Source organism: Pochonia chlamydosporia, chromosome 2 (assembly GCF_001653235.2).
Source record: "Pochonia chlamydosporia 170 chromosome 2, whole genome shotgun sequence".
Classification (NCBI taxonomy): domain Eukaryota; kingdom Fungi; phylum Ascomycota; class Sordariomycetes; order Hypocreales; family Clavicipitaceae; genus Pochonia; species Pochonia chlamydosporia.
Genome location: NC_035791.1, coordinates 2,416,846 through 2,435,956, shown reverse-complemented (window position 1 = coordinate 2,435,956; position 19,111 = coordinate 2,416,846). Strand labels below are relative to the sequence as shown.

Below are 19,111 nucleotides of genomic sequence, written 5' to 3'. Positions count from 1 at the left end.
GGATGAGCTGAAAGAGGCTTGGTCTGGTTGCAATTGGTGGCTAAGTTAAGAGGCACTGGAGCACCAGACACACGCACTGTGCCTTGACACTAAACGGCCAGGCAAGCCAGTTGACCTCAATCCGCTGACCTGGCCGGGCCTGAAATATTGGAGCAGACATGGATGCACTGGTGCACCAATTGGCGGGGCATGGAGGGCTCCAAGTCTCTGCATGGGCGATGAATGGCCAGCCAGTCATAACTTGACATGGACTTTGTGACATGGATCAATTGATGGACATGGAATTGGAGATGCAAAGGGCAAGGGCACTAACTGCCTTGGTAGCTCACCATTGACCAGTGACCACCACCGCCAGCCTCTTGTCATCATCGAGGTTCATCTGTCAACTCGGTCGTCAACAGCCACAGCCCTCTGTCACCGTATACTCACTGACCAGAAGGTCGTTGCATGGGACGGGCAGGTTGCCGTCTGGTTTTAGTAGTCGCAGATTACTTCTGGTCCCATCATTATGAGATCCCTCCAAGAGACTAAGTAAGACAGCATCCCACGACTCCCGGCATCTCTCTCAACAGAGCGGGGTGGGCTGATCATTGATAACTGACAACACTCATCCAGATTGAGATGGCAGGTCACGCAGACTCATAGCACGAGTCTAGACGAACTGCAACGCGCTGTCAAGTACAATGGCTCCTCTAGCCCTTGCGTATCAGGTTGTCGGTCCGTATGTTGGAAGGTAAGTTCTCACAGCATCTCACAGCATCGTGCTTTGGCTACCTGCATTGGGGATCGGCTGACAAATGTTTATACTCAGATCTTTCTGTTATCTAGTAAAGGACAATTGGAAAACTGGGCGGAAGCTCTAGAAGATGGCCGAAAGGATTATGAGGAACGCAAAGATCATTTTCTCCGGTATATTCAACATCCCGAAGCTCTCACAGAGCTATCAGTCGACCCCTTGGCTGATGACCCTGACGTATGTCATTGCCCTTACTTGTCTGATGCCCACATAGTATACCTATACTTACCTGCATTAGTCCCCGTGGAATACTGTTCGTCAGGATGAGATAATCCGAGCTGAGATTCAACAAGATGTCCAGCGTCTTCCCGATGAGGCCAACTACCACGAAAGCTCTTTTCAAGGCATGATTCTGGACATCCTATTCATCTATTGTAAAGTCAACCCAAACCGAGGCGGATATCGTCAAGGAATGCATGAGCTTCTTGCACCATTGATGTATGCTCTTGGAGAAGATTCGATTGACCTAAGCACCATTAGCAGCGAGACTCATGCCGATGAGTCAATGCTACGTGTGCTGGATTCCGCCTTTCTAGAGCACGACGCGTACATTCTGTTCTCGAAGCTTATGGAGCAAGCGCAATCATTCTACGAAGTTACAGATGGAAGCACACCGTCACATCATGTTACTCAACCAGTAATTCTGCAGGAACAACGGTCCGCAATTGTTGACCGAAGCAAGTATATCCATGAAATATGCTTGAACAAGGTCGACCCCGAACTCGCATCTCATCTCACAAACATAGAGATTCTACCGCAAATATTTCTCATGTAAGTAGGCTTTTCCTTTCTAGGACGGCAATGGCTTGCAGTTAACGCGCGTTTTTGTAGCCGATGGATACGCCTGTTGTTTAGTCGCGAGTTCCCATTCAACCAACTCCTCGTCCTATGGGATACCGTATTCGCGGTGGATCCCACATTAAAGCTGATAGACTTAATCTGTGTCGCCATGTTGATTCGTATTCGATGGCAGTGTATGTCCCTCGTTTCTTTTACATGAATATCCCATGGCTGACGTTATGCGGCAGTACTGGAAGCTGACTATTCTGTCTGCTTGCAACTTCTTCTAAAATACCCTGCTCCGGAACAGCCTCATGGACCGCACACATTTGTAGATGATGCCTTGTATCTACGGGATCACCTAGACGCCGCGGGTGGCTCGAGCCTGATCATGAAGTACACCGGAAAGTTGCCCGAGAACCCAAACAACATTAAGCCCTCTCACTCAAACAGAAATGCCGGCCTGAGAGTCAACTCCGTTCGTCAACGAGGCGGCCGGGCGGCTTTATCACCCTCTAGACTCAGTCAACAACCGCCCAGCATGGAGGCTTTCTTCCAAGGAGCGGCTCGCGGCGCCAGCCGTGTGTTGGAAAGAAGTGAGAAACTGGGCATTAACCAGGCAGTGCGGGATGCCATGGGGGAAATCAGACGCAACGTCCAAAGCTTTAATGAGGCCCGACAAGCACAACAGTCCCCTAGGCATGTTCTCAGCGATGAAGGTGCAGCCCAGGCATTGGCAGCCATGGAAAAGCGAAACAAGGAGCTGGCCAGTTTGCTCAACGATACCGTCACCAACCTCAAAACTGTATCTATGTCGGAATTTGAGGACAAGGCTAAGAGCTTGGAACTTATCGAGGTGGCAGCGGCCAAAATCCAATTTGTGCAAATCTACCTGGAGGATTCCACAATGGATATCCCAGTCTTTTCTTCGCCGTCAAAACCCGAGCCTTCTACGTCCGCGAGCAAAGAAACAACGTCTGCGAAGCCGGATGAAGACAAAACGCCAGTGCCCAAAGAAACCTCTGTTGAAAAATTAGACAACACCGCAACATCAGCCCCAGATCTGTCGAAACTGGCCATCAATGAAGACGACTCACAATCGCACAAAGATGTCACCGATCCAGACAAGATGGACACGAGCACAGACGAGCAACCTGAGCAGACCTCCCTGGCCGACCCTTCGACTCAGAAATCCGTCGAAGTACGACCTGCTCCCGTTCCGACTCGCTCAACTCTTGCTCAGTCATCCTTCTCGTGGATGCTGGAACCAGATGAATCCGCGCCATCTCGCGTTGCGGCAGCAAGCAAATCCCCGCCCGCGCAGCACAAGAAGAAACCCTCCAACAACATGAGCCGAGAACGCAACGCATTTCTATTCGGCGAGATAACGACCGACGCCACAGAAGGGAGCATGCCCCTGAAGACGGACGACATCTTTGGGATGGAGCCGATTGCCAAGTCAAAGGGCAAGATGCAGGGGTTGTTTGACGATAAATAGCTGGGAAATGCTCATGACGGAATGTTTAGATGGGATGTATAATAGCGAATATACGAAGTTTTCATGTACAACCAAACGCTAGTCGTTTAAATGCTCAGTGTATCCTGGTCCCGTGATGATATATGCATCGCCAGCAACTTTTCATACGAAATCAAGTCCATTATTCATCCGCCCACCCCTATTTATTTCTTCAAACTCTTCTCCTTGACCCAAAACGTAACCACAAATGCAGCCAGACCAAACACCAACGTCGGTGCAAATGCCGCCAATATAGACAACTGATAACTCCTTCGCACTTGATCCGCCAAAAACGGCGGCAACTCCTTGATATAGTCGAGGCTCTCACGCACGCGGTCCTCAATCTCCCGCGCTTGATCGCCATTCGGTAACCGCGCGGCAAGCTGGCTGCGCAGAGTCTGCTGCATGACAGCGGAGGATATGCTGATGCCGATGCTGGAACCGAGTGAGCGGAAGAGGTAGGAACATGCTACTACGACGGCGGTATCATCTTGGTTGGAGTTGGCGAGGAGTCCGATCAAGATTGTTGTTATGCCTGGTACGGTTAGTACTTTCTTCTCAGAATACACCGCCACACAAAAGCCAATATTGGGTACTAAGGGTAAGGAGCATCACGTACCGCAGCCTCCACCAAAGCCATTCACCATGTTTCCAAAAGTCTCTCCAAGAGTACTTCTGAACAAGACGGACAGCGAAATAGGCAACAAGCTAAGCACAATAAAACCATAGCTAATAATGGTAATGGCGTAAAACTTGCCCGTCCGCTTGATAACCCAGCCGCCGAACAAACTCGCACAAACGCCGACCAACATGCCCGGCACCAAGAGCATTCCGCTCTCCGTGGCGCTCAGGCCCTGCACAGCCTGGAAGAAGAGAGGCACGAAGAAAAACACGCCGAACTGGCTGGCCGTTCCGAAGAAGTTGCCCAGGTAGCCGGCGAACAGGGCAGGGTGGAAGATGATGTGTGCGGGAGCGAAGGGGTGGGACGCAACCCTGGCTTCGATGAGGATGAAGACGGCGAAGAAGACGGGAGCAAGGGACAGCGGGATGATGGTAGCGAGTTTCGACCAGCCGAGGTTGGAGCCGAAGTCGAGGCCGGTGAGGAGTGAGGTGACGGCCAGGACGAGGGCGAAGGCGCCGAGGAAATCGATGCGGCGGAACTTGACGAGCCAGTGGTCGTGAGACGGTCGGGGTAGGTCAAGGACGAAGTAGACTGCTAGCCAGGCGATGCAGCAGAGTGGTGCTTGGCCGAGGAAGGACCTGTGGTTATGATTGTCAGTTGGTGAGGTGAGTATTTGAGGTGGTTAAGGTTGACATGCCATCTCCAGCCGATGGTGTCAGCGAGTAAACCACCAAGGGGGGCACCGGTTGATGTTCCCGCCGCAAAAATAATGTTGATATAGCCCTGCCAGACACCTCTTTCTCTCAGGGGCACAATATCAGACATCAGGATGGACACTACGGCATTCATGCCTCCTCCTCCTATGCCAGCTACAGCGCGAGAGACGCATAGCTCGACCATGTTTCGAGCGAGGCCGCATCCCACGCAGCCGATGCCGAAGATGGCATACGCGAAGAGGAGACATTCCTTGCGTCCGAATATGTCACTGAGTTTGCCGTATAGAGGCTGAAAAGCTGTCAGGGTGAGAAAGTATCTGTCAATGTTAGCTGCCTGGCTGTTGGGGTGTCGTGTGGGAGAGTACGAACGAAGTAGCTATCCAGCTCATATTATTGAGAGCGTTTAACTCGTTTCCAATTTTGGCGTAAGCCGCTACGGTGAGTAATTGGTCGACAGCTACGAGGTACAACTGTTGGGTCATTAGTATGCTCACTTGGCGAGATGTAGATGATGGCAGTCTTACGCCAATGCCAATAGCCGGCACAATCAGGTGCATCTTCTTGGCCACCTCTGGATTTCCCATCCTCTCCGGCTCATCTTGGTCATTTTGGGGGCCATTGGCTTCAGCTTCTCGACCGGAGTAGTTGGGTGTTTGGTCAGCGATATGGCCGTCCCCGAGAAGGGGGGAGGCTTCTGTGGGTGCCAGAACGGCAGTGGGCGTATCGTTGGCGGTGGTCATGGTCCAATGCCTAGTATTCCGTGTGATAAATTGAAAGGGTCTTGGTAGAGTAGCTTCTATTGGGATCGAAGGAGAATGCGTAGTCCAATGCAGTAGATGTGAAGAATGCTTAGGGAGGAATGTCGTAGGCTTCAATGTTGCGTGATTGAATGCACCTCGGCGATTATTCTTGACTCCCAAAAGCACAACACGTCGTAGCCACGTCGCCCAGCTTGCTACGAGATTAAATAAAGGACAAAAAGTTCAAAATGAAAATCCGGGGATCATGGTTAATGTTAAGTCGGCTTAAGCTCCCGCTATCGGCTCTCCATTCGTCAATCGTCGGCTGGTTGAATGTCACGCCCGCTTTAAGTTGCTTTGGTTCTGGTTCTGGTTCTGGTTCCCCCACAACTTGTGAGAGGCCAAGTCCGTTTCCCGCTATAACTTAAATGGCAGGTGAGACGCCAGTCGGGGAATAATTATTAAGCCTTGGCGACACTTCCATGGCAATTGTAAGAGTGACAGCACAACCACTCGATAGTTTTGCCTACAACTAGGCCCCTTGAGTTGGTTGTTTCCACTTGAGAGCTGTCAATGTGGCCAATGCCCTTTCGTGGGTATTGTACCCTTGGTGGTTCAATGTTGGTTCCACAGTTGTTCGTCCTAGCTGATAAGAATCAATTGATATTTGTTCTGCGAATATTATTGACGATGTCCAATACCCTTACAACACTGCGCCTTACATGATTGAGTCCTTGATACATTGGCGTGCCTTTCCTGAACTTGTTAGCCCCATGCTGACGATGCAGAAGATAATATGCAAACGGCTACAGCGACATGGCACCATACCACAAACAGAGTCCCTCCAAAATATATAATGACTGACTACCAATACCCAAAAAAATGTATATAACGTACGGGCGTATACTGCGTAATTTGCGGATATTTTACCTTTCCCCTCCCTCTTGCCCGAAACATAACCGACCGTCGGCAACATGTTGCGGATTTGGCGTGCAGCGGACTTTACGAGGACTCCGGCTTCCGCCATGTCAGTTACCAAAATCAATTATACAGTCTGCACTCTAGGGTAAAACATTCAGTTGAAATTAAGCAGGGGCGGCGCATAACGCATCATTGATGCTTATTATACAAGCCTAGAAAACTCTTTTGAACCAAAACACTCCGTGTCTTGCCAGGTCATATCCAGGCGACAGTAGCCACCAAAAAGGTTGACAGCATATCTGTCGAGCCTTTATTTAACCAAAGCCAAGCAATTGAATAGCAAGGCTAACTAACCACTGTGGATAAATACATTGAATCCAACTTTTATCAAAAAGGCAAAAAAGATAAAAAGATGAGGGACACCGGATTTGAACCGGTAACCTTCAGGATACCCCAAACTGGAATCTGACGCGCTACCGTTGCGCCAGCCCCCCACATGCTTGCAAATTTAGCCCTTATTGAAGTATATATAAATCAAATGCAGCTGAAACAGCTGACCCTGAAAGACCAAGTGCTGCTTGCTTGATGCATTACGGCGGGATCGCTAAAAGCAAAACCTCCCCCTTCGCCCAGTGCTAGCCACAAACTCAACTACCGCGTCTAGAGCTTACGATGTAGCAGGAGATGGCTGAACAAACGCAGGGAGATGTTTCCGAGTAAAACATCTACAGTCTATTGAAACCCGATTGCGTCGTGTCTCACTAAGGTCCAGAGTACGGATGAGGATTTTCTGTATCGTGGTCTAAGGGATACCTCGCTAATCGCAACTCATTGCCCGTGTCTAACATTCATGAAGCTTCCCTACGAGCACACCGACATGTCTTATTGTATCTAACATTGAGGTCCCCGTGCCCTTCTTTCACGTCGTCCTTTGTCCATGCCATGGTAAGTGTTAAGGGCGAGGCCATGAAGCGAGGACCTAGGGCCATGATACTTTATGCAGAGCGGTCAGGCTAGACTGTGCCAATTGATTTTTACAATGCTCCGTTTTGTGCGACGATGCGATATCCGATGACGCGACAGAGCCAAGCGCCACGGTAATACCAACCACGCGAGAATGTGGTCCAATGGTGGACTGAAACTTGGTATTGCTTTTGTGAAGAAAACGTCGCAGGGATGTGGCTTTGCTCTGGTGTTACTCCGCGCAATGCCCCTGATCTCCTTGCCTCATATCAGACTTTGCTTTTTCTCCCTCACCGCAAGCTGCAACATTGAAGTTTCTTCGAATACCGGGCTTCAGGAGGGAGGATGCGACGACAAAAGCAAGTACGATACATCCTGACAGACTTTGTTCTGCACGTGCCACAATTGCCAACATTTGGTGAATATTGAGCGGCAGATCCAGGCAGTGGCTGGTTTGATCCAATTCTTCAAGTGTCTCAACTTCTGGTGGCAGAGGGTCTGCCTGCGTGCGTAACATCGAAGCGGTAAATCAGTGTGGCTGATTGTTTCTTGTTTCCCCATCGTTCAGAATTGTCCGAATTGATCACTCAAGCGCCGATATTTCCAAAAGCCAGTATACGCCTGGAAATCTCTCACGTTGTCCGTCTGGACGAACATTGAAGGATATACTAAAAATGACGCAGCATTGGTCGCCATGTTGAGCTACTTGCTGGCAGAGACTGTCGCACGAAGGGCCGTGGCTTTAACCTGTGCGGCTGTGCCATCTGTGGCACCCTGATCATGCCCCATTGACCACAACGGCTTGATTCAATGGCATTGGCAGCAAACAAACCGTTGAACTCTTGGATTAAAAATCATGCGCTGTGTTTGTGGTGCAGAAAGAATTGCTTTATTATGCCATGCTGCGTCGTCCACCTTGAATTGCGTCCAAAGTATTGATGCGTTAAAGTTCGTGATGCGAGTTTCATGTCTCCGGCTGCCACGGAGGGTCGCACAATGCAAGCATTCGTACACCCTCATCCCATGCCGCGGCTCTTCCCTGGAGCGAATACTAAGAATAACGTGGCAGATTCAATGCCATTTTGGGTTCATATGTACCCCGTACAGCCCCTGACATGCTGGATGTTGGGAACACCTGCAGGCTCATACAATACTTTTGGTGGCACATATCAATTTGCCCCAGATGGCAACAGGTGGCTCTGGAGGCTGAGTGACAAGCAACCTTCCCGTATTATCAGCATTGATTTCTCTATGTTTGCCAAGAGCACGGAGCAAATCTTCGTGCTTCACGTTTTACACTCAATAGTGCCAAGTCCCGAGGTCGTGACGCATTGATGATCGGCGATATCCGGGAGGACCGGCGGGCGCGCCGTCACAATAAGAACTCATGAGTGAGGCGATGGAGATCAATCAATGCTCTTCGTTCATGCTGTCTGCGGTGCTCATGTCGACCCCGTCTCGTCGCCTTGGTGGCTGGCCATTGGCTTGGTCTGTCACTGTCCCGCGTTTATGCAACGGTGCAATGCGTTGAGAGTTGGCGTGCGAACTCGTTGGGGTCTTTGTCTAAGTATTTGACCTTTTTGTATGCAGAGTAGAGTAGGTTGTAGTAGCATTGAGCACGGAGTTCATGAGGTCAAGAGGTCAACTGATGTGCAACAGACCAGACGGCAGCTGGCAGGACCAACCCAGCCTACCAGACTAGAATAGAACTGGGGCGCCTTCCCTCTGGGGCACGGCTGTTCCTACCTCATTTCCACGATCACAAGAGGTCGCCAATGACCAGTGCTCTCTTCAGACCACATGTGGATACTACTCAAGTACCTAGGTAGCTTAGGTCGGAGGACTCCGTATTTCAGCAGACACTTGGTTTTGTGATGGCTCTTTCCTATTTCATTTTGCCTTTCCGCCATTCCCGCATCAATTTGTCAAAGGCATCAAATGCCATGTCAGAGCACAGGGTACGACATGGTGGACTTCCCGTACCACAATACGGAATACCTCACTCAACACGAGTGTGCGTGGCTGAGAGAACCGTCTTTAGCGTGTGTGCTGGTGGCTAAGTGGCGTCTGTCTCACTGCCCGATTCGGCACCATCCACTCTGGTCTGCGACATGTTGACATGGAGCTGTGGGAGGCTTGGGAGGTTCGGATGCAATACAGTCCAGTCCAGTACATCAAAATGCTGACGATGCCTTGATCACCCCTGACCACCTGCGCATGCCAGTCTCAGGCTCCATAATAATGTCTTCATTCTTTCAGGCTTGTCTCCGTGCCGAGCCACGAACTGAACGCTAGACACTGCGAGCCAACAAGTCCACACCAGTTTCCAACCCCAGCAACACATTTGGACCAGACGCTAGGCCTCCCAGTGAATCCACCTGGTACTTGTCTGGCTGGTAACTTATTTCCTGGATTCAGGGCCGAAGGGGCCGGCGCCATCGACGTATCCGCTCACGTATCGCCCATCGTGGATGTGGATGTGGACATGGACGATCAAATGGGAACAGGAAAAAATCCTGTACTTTGCGACTAGGGTCCATGGATATCTAAAACAAGTCCCTGTGGCCCTTACCTCATGTCTATGCAGGACAATGAGACCATAATCCTGCCGAGTTCTTGGTTCTTGGTGTCGAGGCTCTTGAACCAAGTACCTGCTCGTCCAACCCATTCCTAAACATCATCCCAAACTCTTCCTTCATCCCAGCCAGCGCTTTGTTGTCCCCCCCGCATATGCAGCTGGTACATATGAGAAGAGGACCGTCGTTACGAACGGCATCCTCCTTTGAAATACTACCAGGGAGCCCCTCGTTTCAATTTTGCGGCTTGACGCGCGACCCTACCATTTGAGCCGGCTGTGTGGGCTTTATCGTCGGAACGTATCTTCTCGCCGTTGCAACTCGTCGTTTCGTCTCAACGCCTGGCCGTCCCTGGACCAGGCAAAGTTGGCTGCGAGCGAGCCCTCTTTGGGCGAACACCACCGCCCCGTCCAAGCGCAATCACGGCGGCATTGACGCATTTCGAAGAGGGGGGCAAGAATAAACTTAAAAACATGTTGGGAGTACGAGATGCAGCCGCTTCATCGCCCATGGGCGGACGCTCAAGGTATTCAAAAGCGTTGCCATCCGTCCCTGTTGTCGATAGTACTCGCGCCGAGCTTCCACCACTGCCAAAAGTTTTACCTGAACTTCACTTCCCTCTCCCTCCACAGACTCCTTCTCGGGAAAATGATGACAACAAAAGCATCAAGAGTATAGCCAGAAAACCAGTTGGCTCGTCGACGTCGAAACCGATCACACCACTCCCCGATACCCCCAGCGTCAACTCACCACCTCTGCCAACATCTTCCTCCGCTGGCTCAATGACGATACCAAGAAAAGCTGTTGGCGGTGCACTGCAACCGCCAGTACAACCTACCATTGTCGTTCCTCCAGAGCCTTCACCCACAGACTCAATATGCAGTCTGCTCTCGGCATATTCTCGAGAGCCTGATGCTCCGTTACCCGGTAGCACTTACACAGCAGCGAGCACGGCCAACAACCTGTTTCGTGACTCCAACAAAGGACCCTCGCTAGGTAGAGACGACTCATCGGCTGGCGGCCGCAGTAATTCACAGACGCCATTATCCACAGTGAAGAGCGACGAAATTTCGGCACAAAACGGCCAAAGTCGTCCTGCGCCACCCCCCAAGGACAACGGGTTTCATCCAACTTCATCACCGCCCAAACCACTGCCAGTTGCACCAGTGACGGAAAAACCATCGCCTCCTCGACCCGAAATTTGGAAGCGCCGGCCGCAGACTGCCGAAAAGAACAAAGAGCTTCCCGACCTGAAGCTAAATTATAGCCACGGTTCAACAGCGTCAACTTCCTCCATCAAGTCAATTCAAACAGCTGTACTCAAGGCGTTTTCCGGCACAGGTGCCGAATCGAAGCTCCCCACAGAGGAGCCCAAGCAAAAGTCGACCCAACGGCCTCCTGCTGTGGGCTTACCCGGCCGTAACGTGCGACCGCCTCCTAAAGACACTAATCAAGAAACGGAAAAACAAATGGGAAGCACGAGCTCAAAACTGCAGAGCGTCAAGAACAAATTCGAGAGCACAAGAACATCAGTGGACCGCAAGGACTTGCCCGTTCGCCGCGATAGCAAGCGACCGCCTACCCCGGAATATCGAAAGGGAGATGTCAGTCCGCCATCAGCTCAAACTGAGACTATAGTCAAGCCGGCCTCGCCCGTGTCAGCAACTGGATCACCAAAGGAAAGAGCCTTAACTGATGCATCCAAGTCTACCTCGCCTCAAACAATCGTGCCATCCAACTTCGAAGCTGCCGTGCCAACTCCTCCTCCTGGTTCTCTAAACAGGCTACCCCAAGCTGCACCTGATCTTCGTCTTGCCACAAGCCTGCAAGAACTGAGACGGCACGAACCTTCTCCACCAAGATCAAGTTCTCCATCGGCACATAGGGCACAGTTCCCACCCCGGGGCGACAGCAGTCGTGGGATTAGCGGTTCATCCGACTCAGTATCAAGCCGCATCTCCTCTGGTCAGGGTGGCATAGGGCCAAGTTATGGAGAACCCAGGCGCCCTGCAACGGCCACCGGCTCCTCTGATCCAAGGATCGTTATGTCCGATGCACAAGGACCAATGTACCGTGGCCGTGACGGAACTCTGTACCCGGAGATGAAGATTGCAGGCGACCCAGATCCTAGAGCAGCATACTTCCCTGTCCAGACCGATAAGCCCCTTGGCCCTGGCGCAATAATTCCCGCGAAGCCTCTTACCCAGACGCATTACAATTGTTTCCAGAAGCATCGGACGATGAATCGCAGGTCGAACCGGAATTACCCACTCACCTGCCAAACGTGTGACAAAGCGGATGTAGAAGACCGTTGGGTATGCACCTTCTGCCACCTTCGCATCTGCGAGACATGTTTACGGGGCCTGAATGGACATCAAAAGGTGCTCCGAAGCCTGGTGGACCAACTTCGAACAAACACACCTCTTAGCTTATCATCCACGTCACGGCCTGGTTCTGCGTTGGGCATCGAGCTACACTTCTAGTGACAACAGCAAGGATCGGGTTTCAGCACTCCTTTTCTAGTTTTCAATTTTCTTTGTATTATCACAGCAGCCGGTTGTTTTTAGGGTTCGGCCAGCTTAGAAGGGCGGCTGCAACCCGTCCACGGCCGATCGAAATTATAAAGCGGACATGACCTGCGTATGTAGAATGAGGGGCCGTCAGTGGCAGGATTTATAGACGGGGATCTATTGGAACCGGTCAGGTTTGGTTCAGCATTGGAGATACCTACATTTTTTTACTTTTTACAGTCTTGATAGACCAAGCGACTTAGGTCTTGGAGCCACGTGAAACCGTGGGTGATGTCCAGGATACCACTCGGAAGCACACACCAATATTATATTTATATATCGAGGGGGTCAATTCAAGAGAGTCGATTTGAAAATAGTCATAATCGACTGATTCAACCCATGCAATTGTCTATTCTGACATCTCGCGTGAACTGTTGTCGTGCAACTTTTGGATCGTACCTGATACCCTTAAGACACTTGGGTGGGTCTTCATTGATCATAGCTCCTGGGGCGTCACAGCTTCAAATGCATGTCCTCGGTTCTTGACCCCTGGACATGAAGCCACCATCCATCATCTTTATCAACCACTGGGCCGTAATGTCCTCTCTCCAACGAACTCGCTCATTGCGCAAACCAACGCTATCGCAGCCATCAGAGAAGACAATAAGACCTAGCAGCACAGATCCAACCCGAAGTGGTTCCCCCAGTCGACTCCCAGTCAAACCATCCACGCGACCTACATCAATCGTTGGACCAAACTCATCCGCAACCACAACAAACACCACGGGGGCATCCCGGACCACCAGACCTGTATCCGCTACATTAACACGCTCGACATCATTATCCAGGAAGCAAAATGGCGTGTCTGCCCAAGAAACAACCAAGAGAGAGACGAGTCGTTACCCCCCGTTGAGCAGTGCGAATAGACCGACCGTGAAGACCCGTCCTACATCAGCTGGTAATGGGAGTGCAGAGCCTCCGCGTCGAGGGCCAACGCACGTTCGTGCTAAGAGCACAGTGACGACCTTGACGCCAGCTACTTCGTTGCGACCGCCGTCAAGAGAACGAACCGTCGGGACAGCTCCAAGACTAGGACATAGACGAAGCACATCTATCGACAGAGGGCCATCTACGCCTGCGAAGCAAAGCGCACCACCGGTAGTCAAACAAGCACAGGCACAGGCACAACCCCGAATACGACCCGCGTTCTCAACACTACAACAGCACTACTCACCTGCCAAGTCGCATGCCCCCAAACCACTTACGTCCGCTATTCTCGCTCCGCCGTCGCCCTCCAAACTCCCGGCCAATATAGCCGCGTCCGCGGAAACCAGCAAACTACAAGCCGAACTCCTACAACTGCACCTCCTGCACCGAGATTCGCCCGCCGTCCAAGCGCAGTGGCAGTCCAGCGCCAAGGACAAACTAGGCACACGATTCGAGGAACTCAGTCGAGAGAGCAAGGCCGTCTCAAGCAGGGAGCAATCCGCCGTGGAGAGTGACAACATCCTCGCTTTGAGGCGATGGGCCCGCAGCGGGAAATGCGGAATAGAGGAGAAGATACAGGCGCTGGACGAGATATTCACGGGTTTATGGACGCTCAGTGAGCCTGCGGGCCGGTATGCGAGGGTTGTGAGGCGGTTTGAGCGCTGGGTCGACCACATGTGTGACGTGGAGGGGGCGAGGCACGACGCGGACAAGATGTTGGTCCAGGGACAGGATTCGTTGTTTATCGGCGAGCTGGATGCTCCTTGGAGGGAGGAGTGTGCTGGGCTGACGAGGCGGTTGGAGATGTGGAACGCGCAGCTCGCAGAGGTGGATGATCTGGAGGGCGCGGCCTCGACTGACATGTCGAGTTTGGAGAGGATGTTGACCGGGTCGAGGAGTCTTGTGTACGACATGTTGGCCGAGTTGGCTGCCATGGGGGAGATTGAGCAGCAGGCGCTGGCGAGGGAGGATGAGTGGATAGAGAGGGTGAATACGGAGGGTGATGAGGATATTGATACCCCGAGGGCTGGAGCTGTTTGGCGAGTTATGTGAGACGGCGCTTGTAAAGAAGATCCTTTTTTTCAATACCTGCGGCTAATGATTGTTATGAATGGTATGATACGACATGAGTTTAGCATTTTGAAGTTTATGGCATATTGGGTTCTTGTTTATCAAAAGGTGCTTCAACATTGTGACAACAGAGGTTAAACAGGTGAAGTGTTTATTACGCCTTCAGGTCGACTTTGAACCATTGCAAAAGACTACTCCATGATTTCGAATCAAGACCCTAACGAGCATGTTGCTCAAACGCGAGCGCCAACATTCTAAATCCCACTGCTCTAATTGGATTGAAAGCAGAAAAAAAAGGCGTCTGTGTCTTTACACAAGAACCAGCAAAGCCTGTTGCGTGGGCATGTGCTTGATATTTCTTTTTTCACGTCCCTCAACGGTCGATCTCTCAATTTCCGTCACAAGTGTACCATCCATGTGAGGACCACCACCGATACTGTGGCCTACAGGAAAGCCTTTCTAGGGAATCCAACGCCCTCAACGGCAGGTTCGTCCACAAACCAGCTGCATCGCTCGCCAGAGGCTTCGTTGACCAAGGAGCACGGCAGAGTAGCCTCGAGAGAATCAAAAATTTGCTTCATTATGTCCTTCTTTCCACCACCTGTAGCGACAAATGCCACGCGCACGGCGTGTGTGACAACGGGCAGAGTAAGCGTGATTCTCCTGGGCGGAGGCTTGGGCGAGTCTTCAATGGGAGAGACCCAGGCGTCTGTCTCGCGGAGGAGGGGATGACCCGGGAAGAGGGAGCAGGTGTGGCCGTCGGGGCCGCAGCCCAGAAGGATGAGGTCGAAGATGGGGAGGCGGACGGAGTCACGGCTGGCGAAGCTGCCGACGAGAGACTTTTCGTACTGGTCGGCGAGTTCTTGGGTATCGTCGAGGTAGGTGGTGTCGATGGGATGGACGGTGGGTTGCTGGTCGGCGGGGATCTTGTCGAGGAGCTCGGATTTCAAGAGGCCATAGTTGGAGTCGGCGTGGTCGAGGGCCACGGCACGCTCGTCTGCGAAGAAGATTTCCCACTTGGTGAAGTCGATCACGTCTTCGGGGCCGGATGACGGGGCCAGGAGGGCTTGTGCGAGAGTCTTTGGCAGGGAGCCGCCTGAGACGGCAACTTTGAAGGAGTCGTGTCGGTTGAAGCCTGCGTTTTGGCTCTGCACAACATATCCCCGGAGGGCTGTGGCTAGGGAATCGACGTTGCGAAAGGCGTAGAGGTTGGGCTGTGTCTTGGGCATGGTGACTCTGGCTTGCTGCGAGATAGGTTTGATTTGTAGACTTGGGGGTTTTCAACCTGTTCTGCAGGTCGGGTTAGGTTGGGTTATTCTGGCTTTGGGCCGCAAGGATCAAGTGATTGTGGTGGCTCGGAGTGCTGTGGATGGTTTCAGCGAGCGGGAGTTGCGGAAAGTTGGGCTAGATAGCTTCGCTTCGTGTAGTTGTAATGGTGACGTCGGTTGTGGCAGCTGTGGTGAGCAACAACGAACAACGGCAGTCAGCTGAAAGACTATCTGTGGCGGTGGAGGTAGCAGTGGTGGCGATGTGCGGAAAGATTGGCAGCAAATCTGACAATAGAGAGTTTTGGATTTGGAGAATTGATATGATGATGCAGCTTGCTTGCTTGGAGTCGAATGAGGCTTGAAGTTTGATGGCGGGGTCGACGCCGGTTTTGGACTGCAGGCAGGTGCAAGCAACCAGACTGTGGTGAGGTCAATCAACTGGTGCGGTGCGGGCTCAAGAATTTGCATTGATAATTCTAGAGGCTGTCTGGTGGGGCTTCCACTCATGTGGCTCTGATAAGATGAAAGGCATTGACAGAATGGGCGGGCATGACGTTGTCTGTTCTAATTATGGCTATGGAGGAATTTTTATCTTGCCCAGGTCGACGAGTCTGAGTTTGATGCACAGCATGTGGTCTGTAAAGAGTCTGGTACAAGAGAATCTAGGTTTGGATACGCAACAGCAAGGTACTGACCACGTTGTCGGCATGAGCCGAGTGCCTGCGTGACGTGGGTTTAAGTATTATTTGCGACTTTGGTTGGCTTTGGCCATCTTCACATGCTTTGCATCAAGCCTGGCGCATTTCATCTGCCTGCCCGAATAAGAACCTTCACCAGACCACCATGACCACGTCGACTGTACTTCGTGGAACGAGTGAGTGTTGATACCAATCGCTATGCTGAAGCTTGCACGGGCATGTCAAGCGTTCTTTGCATTGGTTCCCACTGATGGCCAAGCGTTGGGAACGAGGCAAAAGGTTGAATGAAGCCTGGCGGCGAGTCGTGGCGTGATCGCCCATCCAGTGTCACAAATGTTGAGGCCATCTACTTAAGTATTGGCGACGCTGTTGATGTCAAAGTACTTGGCACTTGTAGTTGCCCAATATCAGTAAAGTCTAGTGAAAATACCTGATTTTACAATGTGTCTGGCTTGTACAGAATGTATGTGAGAATGCTGCTAGAGTTGCTGTCAACATGTTGAAGGCGACTCAACAGGATTGATCGATTGATTGAAACCTGCGCAGAAATCAATGCGTGGGATTTTGGGGGCAGGCAGGGCGGGGTAGCTTCCATGTTGCCAAAGTACCTAGGTATTGGAGCACGGCTTCGTTGGAAGCTGGTCCAGTCGGGTTGGAAAAAAGCGGGAGAGCTGGAGGGGTAAATGGACATTGACTGGGAACTGCCAAGAGGAACTGCCAATTTTGGGGCTTGAGAGAGCATCTGCAGTCCAATTATTTCCTCTTTTTGAGAAGCGACGAAAAAAGAAATTTCCTTGGTACAGGACTAATACCATCGAAAGCCGATACGTATGTAGTCTCGATCAATGTATGTGTTCAGAATCGGGATATTACATGTCTTGTCGACTTGGTGCGTGGCCTGTGAAGGCATATTCATTGAGCCATATGCCAATGCAAGGAATTGAGACGGCATGGTGTTTTGGCGTTGCTGCCAGCACCTGGCTCGGCCACATCAGATTGTCGGCAACAAGCAGGACTTCTGAAATGCAGTATCTGGCCATCGACTTGGCTCAGTTGATTGAAGCAATTGCAACTTGACTGAGGAACGCGCTGTAGATCCCGCCACCCTTACCAGTATGTTGTCACCATGACGTACGTTTCCAGCAAATTTGATGATTCAACTGTTCCCCTCTCGGTGCATGCTCCGATGGTCTGTGTGCCTATGAGAGTCCAGACAAGACAGATGGGTCAGCCAACTGCATATCGTCAAGGGCAGAATGTTCCCGGCCGGTAGTTTACAGTCGCGGTGTTCGGTAGGAGAGCGTGGGCATCCAGTGTCTCGTGTCTTTTGTCTAAGTATTCTAGACGTTAGGAAGATGCGCACCATCAGCATAAGAGTTGAGGGATCGACAACAGCTAGAGCGCGCTACAGTCGAGGTCGTTGTGTCTGGTGATGGATGGGCGAGAGCCTCGAACGGTTCCATCTCCATGTCGACCTCAGGAGCACACCAGGCAGGAGACATTTGAAATGTCTGGTTTGGTTTGGTTGGGACCCCACTCCCCGCTACGGAGCGATTGTTCCACGTCGACTTTCTCACGTCTGGTCTGGTCAAGTTTGGTCTGGTCAAGTCTGGTCAGATCAAATCTGGTCTCGCTGCTTGACGATTAGTGATTGTTGGCTAAGCCTGACTTGCTTCTCGCTTTCTCGCTGTGGAGGCTCTGCCTGAGCCAAACAGAAGACACAGGGAAACCGAAACTTCCACATGCAGTGCAGCCCCAAGGCCAAGAAACCGAGAAAGTACAGAATTTTTTTTTTCTTGCTTCTTCCTCCGCCGGCCCAGCTAACGTTGAAGCTACCAGGCTCTTGAGCCACCTTCCCCACCGCTCGCCGCCACAATGATGCCTGCTCCCTCGCACAGAAAAGCAGGTCATTATTCTTCTCGAGTGCTCTCATCCAACGAATCCGAAAATACCAGGGGTCTCGTCTGATTTACCCTCCTTGGCTTCTGCTGCCAGGGCTGAGATGGATGGCCTGCGCCTCGATTCCTCAGCGTCGTTGAGCATCAAGTGTCAAGCATCAAGCATCAAGCATCAATCCAAGTCCCGTCCCACCCACCACCACTTTCAGCATCACAGCGAGTTCAGAGCAGATGACCCCGAGTCCCTGTCTTGCCCTGTCTTGTCTTCCCTGGCCCCAAGTCTGGAGCCTGGCCTGTCTGGCCTGTGGCCTGGTCTGTGAGAGCCCAGACTGGGCAGCTGTGCCGCCGTTTTCTCGATAGTTCTGGCCCTTCCTGGCCCGGCCGCTGGCGTGAAGCCACTGATCTCTATCATAGCAGCCACACTCTTACATCGGCATGATTGATGATCAATCCCCTGTTGGGTCACTAGTCATAGTGTCTGCTGGACCCTGAATTTCATATTCTGGGACCCTGAACAGAGAAACGGAGGGGCGAAACAAAACAGCCATGCTCTCCTGGTTCTTCCCGGGTCCATCCTGTCCTGTCCAACTGGAGGCTGATTGACCCATCCATCCATCCTACTATCCTATCCCATCCTATCCTTTCCTATGCTTTTCGCTTTCGGTCCATTTTTGGTGCCACTGAACCACATCTCCCAGAACCAACCGGTTCCTTTTGATCTTTTTCCTCTTCTCGATCTGTCATTGCATAGGTACGACCCTCCAGAAAGGGCGACGTTTTAGCCATATATCGGTCTATGAGCTCGGTTCGTCCAACGAAATCCCCATTCTCCTCGTGGCGTGCCTCTCAAACCTTGTGTGGTAATGCTGACCTTGTTGCAGGGCTTGTGAGGCGTTTTGCTACTCTGCCAAATCCTACAACATACTCCCTGGCCCCTTGCCAAATTCATAACTCGATTGGGCATTGACCCGTCGAATTGGGCTTGCATCCCGAGTGCTGTCCCAAGTGCTGGCCATTAGTTTTCTCGCCGTAGCTGTGTTGTCACGAGA

General features: G+C 51.7%; 6 protein-coding genes and 1 non-coding gene across 7 annotated transcripts; 4 read left to right on the top strand and 3 right to left on the bottom strand.

Moving 5' to 3' along the window:
- Positions 1-683: 683 nt before the first annotated feature.
- Positions 684-3,074, top strand: VFPPC_02857 (TBC domain-containing protein; the record flags this gene model as incomplete). Its single annotated transcript, XM_018282438.1, has 5 exons — positions 684-733; positions 829-973; positions 1,035-1,567; positions 1,628-1,770; positions 1,825-3,074. The coding sequence occupies 5 exons, from the start codon at positions 684-686 to the stop codon at positions 3,072-3,074; spliced, it is 2,121 nt and encodes a 706-aa protein (XP_018146913.1).
- A 182-nt stretch (positions 3,075-3,256) lies between these two features.
- Positions 3,257-5,170, bottom strand: VFPPC_02856 (major facilitator superfamily transporter; the record flags this gene model as incomplete). Its single annotated transcript, XM_018282437.1, has 5 exons — positions 3,257-3,627; positions 3,712-4,352; positions 4,538-4,747; positions 4,800-4,900; positions 4,955-5,170. The coding sequence occupies 5 exons, from the start codon at positions 5,168-5,170 to the stop codon at positions 3,257-3,259; spliced, it is 1,539 nt and encodes a 512-aa protein (XP_018146912.1).
- A 1,334-nt stretch (positions 5,171-6,504) lies between these two features.
- On the bottom strand, positions 6,505-6,585 carry VFPPC_17253. Its single transcript has one exon. It is a non-coding gene; the product is annotated as a tRNA-Trp (tRNA).
- A 1,435-nt stretch (positions 6,586-8,020) lies between these two features.
- Positions 8,021-8,389, top strand: VFPPC_15570 (hypothetical protein; the record flags this gene model as incomplete). Its single annotated transcript, XM_018293323.1, has 1 exon — positions 8,021-8,389. One exon carries the CDS (start codon positions 8,021-8,023, stop codon positions 8,387-8,389), a length of 369 nt encoding a protein of 122 aa, XP_018146910.1.
- A 1,714-nt stretch (positions 8,390-10,103) lies between these two features.
- On the top strand, positions 10,104-12,113 carry VFPPC_02854 (hypothetical protein; the record flags this gene model as incomplete). Its single annotated transcript, XM_018282435.1, has 1 exon — positions 10,104-12,113. One exon carries the CDS (start codon positions 10,104-10,106, stop codon positions 12,111-12,113), a length of 2,010 nt encoding a protein of 669 aa, XP_018146909.1.
- A 624-nt stretch (positions 12,114-12,737) lies between these two features.
- VFPPC_02853 (hypothetical protein) lies at positions 12,738-14,180 on the top strand (the record flags this gene model as incomplete). The annotated part of the gene is made up of 1 exon (XM_018282434.1): positions 12,738-14,180. The coding sequence occupies one exon, from the start codon at positions 12,738-12,740 to the stop codon at positions 14,178-14,180; it is 1,443 nt and encodes a 480-aa protein (XP_018146908.1).
- Positions 14,181-14,641: 461 nt separating this feature from the next.
- On the bottom strand, positions 14,642-15,427 carry VFPPC_02852 (6-phosphogluconolactonase; the record flags this gene model as incomplete). The annotated part of the gene is made up of 1 exon (XM_018282433.1): positions 14,642-15,427. The coding sequence occupies one exon, from the start codon at positions 15,425-15,427 to the stop codon at positions 14,642-14,644; it is 786 nt and encodes a 261-aa protein (XP_018146907.1).
- Between the last annotated feature and the right edge of the window lie 3,684 nt (positions 15,428-19,111).